The sequence below is a fragment of the Pleurodeles waltl genome, chromosome 9 (assembly GCF_031143425.1).
Source record: "Pleurodeles waltl isolate 20211129_DDA chromosome 9, aPleWal1.hap1.20221129, whole genome shotgun sequence".
Taxonomy (NCBI): domain Eukaryota; kingdom Metazoa; phylum Chordata; class Amphibia; order Caudata; family Salamandridae; genus Pleurodeles; species Pleurodeles waltl.
The window spans coordinates 86,081,753-86,093,951 of NC_090448.1; the positions used below are offsets into that span (position 1 = coordinate 86,081,753).

The following is a 12,199-nucleotide window of genomic DNA, read 5'->3' on the forward strand; positions in this document are numbered from 1 at the left end:
ATATTAACAGGCAAGCCCACGAACCAATGAAAGACACTGACGTGACGTGGACGGGGTTCCGAGCCCTTTTCTAACTCCCAAAAGCTCGACCCTAAAAAGCATGCTTTCTGATTGTGTTACTTTCATGAGATATTGTGGTGTAAAATCCATCCAGCGTTTTGTGTTATACGCTTCACCAAAGGTTCTTTTGGGAGTTTAAATGGGAAATTCATGCTTCTTACATTTTTTCTCTTGTGAAACATCTTTACAAAACCGTCCAAGTTATAGGGAAATCAAAAAATGCCTTCTCAAAGGTAATGCTGTCTCAAATATAAATACACAATGGCTATTGCCACTACCCCTTATCACATCAGCCTTAATCTTATATTCCAAACATTAAACCCTTACCACTGCCCTATTGCATCATACTAGAATGTATTTTCCTCTGCACTATCGCATTTGTGGGGGGAAACAGATGTAAACAGTATTTCTATACAATTATAACGGGTGAAAGGAACATTTTGGGACTTGACTATCATCTACAAACTAGAACCTTAGAACAGAAGAATAGAATCGAGCAAATGTAACTTCCAAAGGTCCATTTGGTACAGGGAAATGTAACTGTCTATAGAGGTAAAGGGTGTACAACTGCAGGCTTAAACCACTAAAGCTACTTATTAGGGTGCAATGCTTTTATTGATTACATAGCACTTTGCCAGGAGAGCGAGTGAAGGCGAGAGGCACAAAAAAGGGAATAGGCTCTGTAGGATCATCCCCTGTTTTGTGTCTGAGTTTTTTTTTCAGAACCTTCGTTCAGATATCTCCAACTCGCCTTGTTTCATTACAAAACGAAAATGATGAAAGGGGTGTGAGCAGATTGGGACCCATAAACTGTATTACTTCTAACAATATAAAGTTGACAGGAGCACCCCCCAACACTGTTGCTACAGAAAACCTAATACCATCTAGACAGGGCTCACACTAAACCACTCCCTAAGGTCTTCATGCTAATGTACACACAGAAGTGTGTTCTTCTGTGTACGTCATATACCTTTATTAATGCTATCTTGTCACAATATTTACAATCTATTAATCAGGGGGTATCGATCACTAAGAAGCTTACTGCCTCAAACTAAAGATACATTCTTCCAATGTTCAGTACATGTACTATAGCCGCATGTTACCAGAGCTGATACCTTTTATAAGCGAATCATGCCCAAGTGGCAACATAACTGATCATATGGCCTGTAATAAGCATTGCATGAAACAGCAATACATGTAGGCACTGTCAGAAGATGATACTATCAATCTACGGACTTCTTTGGAGAGGCATGCATCACGCATCTAGGAACTAGCCCATTTCTGAAAGTTATAGTTGGGAGAAGATTTCCTGTTTCTCAGCTGTAACCTTTTAGGTTGATGTTGAAACAAAGTGAAGCAGCCAGTCGAGCAGATGCTTTATATGACATGTGGGTTACTTACATTTAAAATAATTATCGACAGCAAATACATATACTTGTTTACCAAATATTCTTATTTGTAACTGACCCGTATAGCACGTTAGAAAAACAGCCCACTGCCTAATATTCTTCTAATGTACAAGAATAGCAAACGTTGTTAAATCTATCGTATCAACTTGACAAGCGATATGGCTTGAGGGCTAAATGAGCTATGGGAGACTCGTGGGCTCAGGTGAAACCCAGTGTTACGCACTGGAACAACCTTTAACTTACTGGGTCGTGAATGAGATTGAAGCTGATATTTAATTGGTGGTTCTATGAAAGAAATGAATGGTAACCATTTTTCGAGGGTGATGCGAGATGGCGACACTCCTAAACCATAAGGGAGCACGCTGCTATAAGTGAATTTAACTGAAAAGACATGCGGTACGAATGCTTCATGACAGGTAGGACAAGCGAGCGAGAAATAGAGAAAAAGTAGTCCACAAACCTGACGGGAAACAGAGAGCCTGGCATGTTTTCAGTACTTGGTCGCTGCGCTCGAGGAGGGCTAACCACCGGAAAAGGCATGACGTATGCGTGCCTTCCACTAATCAAAGCAAGCAGATTTTAACAGGCAAGCCCACGAACCAATGAAAGACACTGACGTGACGGGACGGGGCTCCAAGCCCTTTTCTAATTCATAAAGCGTCTCGCAAGCAATACACATGCGCATGCACATGCGACGCATGCTCGACCCTAAAAATGATGCCAAGCTAAATTTTGTGGAATCTATAATGGAGACTCATGGCAGGCCTTAACATGCTTTAACACATGCTGGTTTATATAGCATTTGGAGGGGCACACACACACACATGGACAATTACTTATATGCATGCATTCACATGCACACACACACACACACACACACACTTATTCACATCATGCACTCACATGTACACATACATTCATACACACACACCAGACATTAAATAAAAAAATAACACTTACCTTCTGCAGTACCTCTTGATGGAAACCTTGGAAGCCTCAGAGGAATTTTGGTCAGCCAATGAGAGGAGGCGGCAGAACCTACCTCATCAAAGACTGTGATGGGTCAGTGAGATCTGCTGACCCCAAGCCCATTCCGTAACGAGGAGTCAGTGATCAACACTCGGCCCTAAGCTCTTCGGGCTTTAAAACTGAAGCCCTCAGGTCCCAGGCTACGAGTGACGCTCCCCCTCATTGTGAGGGAGACTTTCTCCCACCATTTTGCCAGGCTGAGGCGGTCAAACCATAGAGGTGTGATATCTTCAGTCCGGCAAATCTCTGCTCAGGCAATCAGGCGCCTGCACATTTACCACTTGTATAACAAATGTCTGTCTGACCTGAACATGAAGAGTGTCTGTCAGGCTGACCTTTCCTCAGCACGAAAGACACTCTTCATGCTGGGAAAAAGGTGGGAGAGGGAAGGGCTCTGGCACACTAAAGTTTCTGTGCCTAACTCTGTGCAGCCCTCCCTTCCAAGACTGAAAGCAAGTATAACAGTGATGCAGTCCATTGGTTCGTATTTGGGGCAGATTAGAGGTGATTTATTCATAATCTTGCATCGCCAATGCACCTACTCAGTAATGTATTCCATTCACTTGCAAAAGCGCAAGACTCACACACTCTGTTTCTTTTTATTTAGGCTACGGCATTTCCATAGAATGCTATATATCCTGATGATTTGACCAGTCAGTTGGGTTTGACAAAGAAGTGCATGAAGCTTTTCGTATGAGAGCAAACTTGGAACAGTTTGGAGAGTTTCCCATTTGCAGGCTGCATGTAGCAAGTGTAGTGTTTCTCACACGGGTACTGTGAAACTATGTTGTGCCAGCCACTCACGACAATATTTCACTTGAGTGCAAGGTTTTTCCTCCAAGTGACTTAACACTTTAATCTAAAGTGATGTCAAGTTACAGGTATGTACATGATAGTTGTGACAGTCCAAATGTTAATGGCAGAGCCCAGATGGTGTGGAGAAACCATCTATTGCCTACTCTGTGTCTCTACTCTGCACATAAGTAGAGTTGTTCATCTAATTAGGAAATGTATAATTCTTATTTTTTGCTTGAAGCTAAGGAACATGTTTTCTGAGAGCTTAGAAGCAGGGCATCTCTTAAAGAAATTAACCTTTATAATCGAAAACGGGCCCTATATAGTGGACACTTAGGTGGGCCAACAGTTGGAAATTTAAGATTAGCAAAACTCAGTGTCTGGCCTAGGAATGCAGAGTTTTTAGCCTGTAAATGCCGAGGTACTAATCGAAGTAGGCACTTGTGCAGGGCACCCAAACACTCAAAGTGATTTCTAGAGTGTATTGGGAGCCCCTACAGTGCACCTGTAATTCAGCTAGTACCTTGCATTCTGGGTACTCTAGATTATCGACATCCTATGTTTAGTCCCACCCAAATATTACAGCAGAAATCAGCCCTGGAACTGCCTTTGCTGGTGCATAGAATGGGCGGATCCGCACATACACCAAATAAGGTCAAAATGTTCTTTCGGGCAGTCATGATGGAACATGATATTGACAATCACATAAAGCAAGTGGTGCTTTGTCAGGGCATTATGAAGATAAACAGGAAGATTTATCGAATAGCGTTTGAATAATTGACCAGATTGCAAAAACGAAGAATAACATAAACAGACCAAGATGCATTTTGGCTTTGAATAAGGCAACGTAATGAGCAATGTGAAAACGTTATGGTTTATTTAATGAAGTCAAACAACCCGACAATGGGACTCATTTTCTCAGACTTAATCAAACCACCAGAAAGGAGGTTTCGCTCCCCGGAACCCAACGTTGTTCGAGTGCAAGTCATGTCCACACCTCAACATAATTGTCAGACTCAGGTCTCAAATGATGTGCTGTCGGCGAAATACCTGTCAGACATGAGTAATAAAATAGGTAAGAGAAGCCCTTACACATAAAACTTTAAGGGCCAGGAAAATTCAATTGCGTTCAGCCTCCGAGCCAGCCGCGTCCAGATTCTTCATCACCCGCATTTAATAAAAGTTTTGATGACAAAAGAAGGAAAAATGATTGCCTGTTACTCTCCAGGGGCTGCATTAGTGGAACAATTGCCTGGCCTTTAATGTTTCATCCACTCGATTACAGGGAAGGGCTAGAGAAGAGGTCAACCAGTGGCGTCGATATAGAGTGTAGTGTTCTGCACATCACCTGTTTGTGTGTTAAATATCTCACTTCTCATCCTTCTTCTTGTTGAGAGATCCTGATCATATATTTCGTAGAGTGTATCCCTTAATGGAGTCGATAAGACTAGTTACCAAATAATAGACCTATTAATTTGGAACACTGTAAAGGAACACTACTTCCACTTAGAAATTAACATATCACTTTTATCTTGTTTCAGTTCGATGATTTCCAGATGTGCTCCTAACATATCTACATTTTAACAAGCAGTAATATAACTTTTACATTTATAGGTTATCAGGTTTGCAGAACAAAGCTTATTATTATGAATAGACTGATTGACCTCATGGTCGATAGTACCATAATACAATACTCAACCACAGACACAGCATGCAACAAAAAAAAGACAATTAACATATGTCTCCATGTATGTTTGAGTCATTTATTCTAGTCATCCAGTTTTAAGGGTTCTTGAAGGACAATCAAATTTTCCTTTAAATTAATTACATCCTCGGCCTAGAGATTCCTATGTTTTCCGAAATGTTTTGCATTTTTACGAAATAACCGGTCTTCACCAGATTACATGCCATTGAGTGCATATCAACTGGTGCATCAAAGAAGTTGAGAATTTGTTAACCTGGAGCCATTTCGCAATGTACCAATCCAATTTTCTTTTTATAATTTGGGAGTAAGGCGATGAGTTGTCTGTAGTACAATGCAACCTTTCATGTAATTCTAGCCTCATAATTACTCAATCAAGAATGTAAGTAGTGTACAGTTCTTCTTATGCAAAAGTGGTCCAGCTTTGAAAAGCCTGAACTGACTTAACGTGGTCTGCCGTTTTTTCAATACCCATTGGATCTGGTCTCGCCTAGAGCCTCACGGTTGTAGTGGTGCCTGCCTACTGCTGAAAGGCCCAGGACCTAGGACACCAGATTCATTTTTAGTTTTATAGGAATGCCCACAGAGCACTTGATGCAGTTGGATCTATTAACAGACTTTACAGCAGCTTTTCTGAATATATTTATTTAATAATCGAATTTAGAAAACGTTCTAGTATTTACATCACCAAGGAAAATCTGATCCAAATCATACTATAGTATTACATACCATAAGATACATATTAAGACTTATTTCATACACTCAGGCCCATATTTAAAGGCTTTTGGTGCAGGGCAGCACAGCAAGTCACCTTGCTGCGCTGCCCTGAATCAAAAGGATAGGGCAGGAATGTGCTGCATCTATGGCATATAGTGCATTGCTGCCCTTTCCCACTGCGCTATTGCCATTTTGGCAGCCTAGCACCAATGCAGGCTAGGTGCTGCATTGTTTGTTCAGAAAGGGTCACCTTTCTCCGCAAAAACAATCCTGAGAAGCTTTTTCCTCTTTCCATGTGTGCTGCACAATACAGGGCACATATAAAGAGGAAAAAACAAGGAAAGATATTTCACCATGTTGAACCTCCCCTGGGGAGGGGTAAGATGTTGGTGCATCCCCAGGTTTACAAGGTCTTGCAAATCTGGGGATGCGTCAAACTCCATGGGTGTTGCGTGGGAACACTCACCGCAGTGCATATCGAACATCTCTCTTGAGTTGAATAAGGCAATGCAGAGGTTTGCACTGCCTTGCCTTACACCATATCTATGAGGCCAGTCAAAGCCACACAAAGTTACATTTTTATGAGTGGTGCTTCACTTTATCCTTCCATGAAGATCTATGTCTTGTGTATTCACCCGCTGTTAATCATCTTAGGATATCAGCTATCAAACATACTCAGAATTCACAGAGCTCAAAGGATCTGCAACCTCAAGGTTCAGTGGGGAGCTTGAGACATCATGGTCAGCTGTGCCACTGGGCCTCTTAAACATGAGCGTAAAAGGGTGGTCACTTTTCTGTCGGTCACAATTTTGGTGGTCACATTTCTGCATAATGTGAAGAGATGTATTCATTTAAATGGTGTACTGCAATGCATATGAATAAAGTGCACAGTTGGATGTAATGTTTTAAGTAAGCTACATATAATTATTTGAAATGACATTATGTTATAATGTTTTAGAAGTATTATTTTATATATTCATTTTTTATTTCAACGATAAGTAGCAGATTTCATTTCAGTTTTTCTTAGCTTGGCTGGAATGAGGGCCACAATTATTTTTCTTGCCTAACCTTAACTTGAGGTTTTTTTTGCATGCTTTTCTATGAACTGCCAGGATCCGAGATTGAACTAATAAAGAGTCCATAGTGCTCAGGAGATAAGAAGATAAGCAAGAGGAGCCATAATCATGAAGGGAGTCACTTGGAATGATGGTTGTGACTCTTCTGAGGTTCCTGGATATGTCAGGGGGTGCAAGGTCGGCGTGTAGGGTTTCTGAAGTCAACCTGCCAAATAAAAAATAACTTACTGATCTTTTTTCCAGTGAAGATACCTTTTAAATGATGCAAGCTTCTGAAGGACAGGGACTTAAAAGTGTGCTCTACCCAGTGAAAGAATCAGATTCCCTTTGTCTTTAGCGGAGAGTGAACCTTACTGAGATATCACATTAAACTTAGATTCTCTCTGGCTTCATTCCGCTGCACTTCTCTTAACAGAAAGCTCAAAAGAGTTGTTTGCTGACATTTTACTTTGAAATTCTTTAGCATTAGAATAGTTAAAATTTAGGATTAAATGGTCAGGCAGGAGAACTTACTTTCAAAATGTAAGCATCAGTCATTGTTTCTGATTTTCTGCATTATCACTATTGGGATACTTGTCTTTTATATGCTTTTGCAATTTAATATAGTACAACACTTTAACTCTCCTTTGCTGATTTTGTATTTCTACACTATGGTTTTGCGATTTGTTAGAAATGGGGTCATTGGTTGGCAGTCAGGTTACCCCCTATCCAAGCAAGGACCCTCACTCTAGTCAGGGTAAAAGAGAATCACCCTCAGCTAACCCCCGCTCACCCTCTTAGTAGCTTGGAACAAGCAGAAGACTTAACTTCAGAGTGATAGGTGTAAAGTATTTGTACCAACATACACAGTAATTTAATGAAAACACTACAAAATGACACAACACAAGTTTTGAAAAATAGGAAGTATTTATCTAAACAAAACAAGACCAAAATGACAAAAATCCAACATACACAAGTCAAGTTATTGATTAAAACACAAAAAGAGTCTTCATGTGATTTTAAACACAATGCTAATGCTTTTCGCAAGGAAATCTACCTGCGTCGTGTCAAAATAACCGGCATGGACGACTGTGCATCGAAAAAGGTAAGCGCTGCGTCGATTTCTCACCCGCAACCTAGCTCATGCAAGTTTCTCCTTCTCCGGTTGGGCCGGAGTGCGTTCTCTTTCCTCCCCGCAGGCGAGCGATGCGTTGATCTGGGCAGCACTCGGGCCCGGGCAGGCGTTGCATCATTTGTCCACGCCCAGGAAGGCTTGCGTCGAAAATCCTGCTACACGGTCTCAGCAAAACCGTGCAATGAGGGTTGTGACGTTAACAGCCTCCCTCGTTCTTCCAGCTCCGTGCGCTGATTTTCCAGCTGCGATGCTGGTGGCGTGTCGATTTTCAGCCGCGCCTCATAAGGTACGTCAAATTTTTCCCCGCACAGTGGTCTGTGTGTCGATTTTCAGTCTTATTCTGCCAGCTTCTCCTTTCAAAGTCCTAGGAACTGGATGTGCACCACTTGGCAGGGCAGGAGTCTCAGCAGAGGCTCCAAGTGCTGGCAGAGAGTATTTGCTGTCCCTGAGACTTCAAACAACAGGAGGCAAGCTCTAAATCAAGCTCTTGGAGAGTTCTTCACAAGAAGGAAGGCAACACAAAGTCCAGTCTTTTTCCTCTTGCACAGGCAGAAGCAGCAACTGCAGGATGGCTCCACAAAGCACAGTCTCAGGCAGGGCAGCACTCCTCCTCAGTTCTTCAGCTCTTCTCCAGGCAGAGGTTCTTCTTGATGTCCAGAAGTGATCCAAAGTCTGTGGTTTTGGATGACCTTCTTATACCCATTTTGCCCTTTGAAGTAGCCTTACTTCAAAGGAAAGTCTTTTTTGTTTGTGAAATCCTGCTTTGCCCAGGCCAGGCCCCAGACACACACCAGGGGGTTGGAGACTGCATTGTGTGAGGGCAGGCACAGCCATTTCAGGTGTGAGTTACCACTCCTTTCCTCCCTCCTAGCACAGATGGCTCATCGGGATATGCACGCTACACCCCAGCTCCCTTTGTGTCACTGTCTAGTGAGAGATGCAACCAGCCCAACTGTCAAACTGACCCAGACAGGGAATCCACAAACAGGCAGAGTCACAGAAATGGTTTAAGCAAGAAAATGCCCACTTTCTAAAAGTGGCATTTTCAAACACACAATCCTAAATTCAACTTTACTAAAAGATGTATTTTTAAATTGTGAGCTCAGAGACCCCAAACTCCACATGTCTATCCGCTCCCAAAAGGAATCTACACTTTAATCATATTTAAAGGCACTAGTAAATCAAATATGCTAATCATGGATAACCAATTACATACACATTTTGTACAGGAGCACTTGCACTTTAGCACTGGATAGCAGTGGTAAAGTACCCAGAGTAACAAAAACAGCAAAAACAGAGTCCAGCACACATCAACAACCTAGGAAACAGGCAAAAAGTTAGGGGAAACCATGCCAAGGTTTAAAAGTCCAACAAGATTCATTTATATAAGTTTGACTTTACATTTGTAATAAAGCCCTTTGAAATAATAAGATGGTTTCTGAGATGTAGCCCCTCATTATGTGTTTGGCGGGCAAAAAAGGCCACCTACCAAACTTCTGCAGTCGGTTACCGCCATTGCGGTCCCCTACTGTGACCCCTATTAAGAGTTTCCTGCTGGGTCAGCGGGAAACAGCTCACAACATTGACATCAATTATGAGCTGGTGGCAATTTTGCGATGCGTAGGGTGCACCAGCACCCATCACGCTTTTCACCGTCTGCAAAGCAATGGGGGCCCTTGCACTGCCCATGCCAAGTGCACCCCTGCACCCTGTCTCCGCCACCCATTACATGACGGTGCTACCACCATGTAAAAGGTGGCAGAGAGGGGACTAATAATTCCCAGGGTAGCACTGCTTGCAGTGCTGCACTGGTGGATCAGGACCGCCAGCACCGCCAGACCAATGACAAGTCGTGATCTGGCGGTGTAGGTGGTCCGACCATGGTGCAACCACCAGAGTAGTAATGTGGGTGCCGGACCACCACATTGGCAGCAGTCCGACTGCAACAGTGGTGTAATGTCTGCCTTAATGTGTGGCTCATTGAATTACACTGTAATTGCTCTGAATAATTTGATGCAGGTTCTCCTCGTCCCTCAGTATTGAGAAGAAAGGATTAATTGCACTCCAGATTTATTGATAGGGCCCAGTGTTTCATCAGGCTTTTTGTGCCAGGTACCCCAAGCAGTGGTCACAATCCATGTTTGTACATGGTGAGTATATAAAGTAATACACCGAGCCCTCGTATTGTAATTCTGAAAAAAAAATCAACAAAGAATAATAGTCAGCTAATGACCACAGAACATATGGAAAATGACCTCAGTTGTATCTTGCTAATGAAAATGATTTTAAATTATATTTTCTACATAGTTTTTAAAATCCGTCTTGAACTTTAAACTACAATTAAGTACAACTTCCCTTGTGAATCACAATGCTGATGAAACAAGTCATCTTAAAAATTACACAGAAGGAAACACTTCTTGGAAATAAATCACAGAGTTCTGGTGTTGTTGAAGCAGCATCTAGAAATCCAAAGGAGGCAAACTGCATATGTGGGTATTCAAAGTAAGCTGAACATGCTGTGGTTAGTGGACTATAATAGAACAAAGTTTCCGGTTATTTTATCATAACTTATACCATACATGGATCCTACTATCTAAATTATTGGCACATGACAACCGGATCCGAATACGTTCTAGACGCACACTCAGTTAAGAGATCCTCCCTTGGGATCACCGCTGGAAAATGAGCTGCCATGATGGTAAGAAGGTTCAATAGTAATCATAATAAAACTCAAATTTATAGAGTCTAATCAATATAAAATCAAGTTTTATTACTATCTAATTTTTTACAACCTCCTGCATCGAATTCAGCTGGAAAATGACTCACCTGGAAAAGCCAAGTTTGAAGCTCGTGACCTGCAGGTGTCAGCAGGGAGGAATTTAACTTGCAAATAAATCGTGCAGCTGCTCCTGTAATACATTCTGTGCATATCCACTTTTGATTTTTAGGGAGTAAGTTCTGCTCTACCTTCCGTTACCCAACAAATCTGTTTAACGGTTGGAACATGGAAAAAGCATCCTGGACTTACGTTCAGCTGCAGGTCATCGGTCCACTGTCCGACAAGATGGTAGCCTGGGGTGCTGGTGTTAGTGATTTGATATTGAAAAATGTTGTATCGTCCAGGAGCATCACCATTTCTGTTAAATACCACTGGAGTTCCAGCACTTCCTAGAATCGAAAGAGGAGCACAACATAGAAGAAATGTCAGGCTCTAATCAAGCAGGAGTTGACCTTTTGCTAATTTAAAAGTTTGGAAATTTCACCGAATGTGAATTTTCATATACTAAACGATTTTCAGAAATGTTATTCATTTCCTAAGAATGCTTCCAGGTTCTCTCATGTCATCTACGCTGTCTTCAGCCAGACCAGAATTTTGGCCAATCTCACTTTGTATGACTGTATATAGAGAACCATGTAGATATAACGTGAAGCCATACAGCAAAGCAACCTGGACCCCAACATTGTGTAAATTCAAGAAATTAGACAACTTCAAGGCTCACAGAGAGTTACATTTTAAAGTATTAGTTCAAAAGATGACATGCACGTTCATGTCAGGGACCAATTATAGCATCAGTCCCAAAGAAAACGTGTTAATCACAGCAACTGCAAAATAGTTGTTTACCCCTATGTGTACTAAATATGTAACTCAAAGCCACGTAATTAATAATTAGCACGATATATCAATTGAAAAGAAAAACACATTGCACTTTCTGGAATGGCCTTAGGTCAGTGGGTGTTAATGCAACCTGCTGCCCACTGGTAATAAAAAGCTTTAGAAAGACGAAAAGACTACAATATTTCAAAATAAAACCTAAAAATTCCACATCATTCTCCGGCACTCATGACCTCACACAGCGCATGAAAGAAGCCATCACTAACATCATCATCAACAGCATCCCGTAAATCCTGGTAAGTGACACTGGGGGTAGTTTTGAGTTTGGCAGACGGAAAAGGCCGTCTAGCAAACTCTAGCGGTCAGGTTGCCGCCAGTGTGGCCACCTTCCTGCGGGCCCCATTAGGTGTTTCCTGCTGGGTCAGCTGTCCCAGTGGAAAACAGCCCAAAATATTGATGCTGGCTCATAAATGAGCGGGCAGCAATGCTGAGGTGCGTACGGTTCACCAGCACCTGTCACGCTGTTCACTGTCTGCAAACCAAACAGCGAACAGTGCGACAGGGCTGGCCGTAGGGACTCCTACACTGCCCATGCAAAGTGCATGGGCAATGCAGGGCCCATCTGGGGCCCCATGCACCCCATGTCCGCCAACCTTTACCTGGCGGTGCTACCACCATGTAAAA

The 12,199-nt window shown here is 42.2% G+C and overlaps 1 protein-coding gene across 1 annotated transcript in view; it reads right to left on the reverse strand.

The window, feature by feature from the left end:
- Positions 1 to 12,199, reverse strand: part of GRM7 (glutamate metabotropic receptor 7) — a 1,785,443-nt gene that overhangs the window by 667,109 nt on the left and 1,106,135 nt on the right. Inside the window, exon 7 of the mRNA XM_069206344.1 lies at positions 10,931 to 11,070. Coding sequence (XP_069062445.1) covers positions 10,931 to 11,070 — 140 coding nt within the window. The remainder of the gene's footprint in view (positions 1 to 10,930; positions 11,071 to 12,199) is intronic.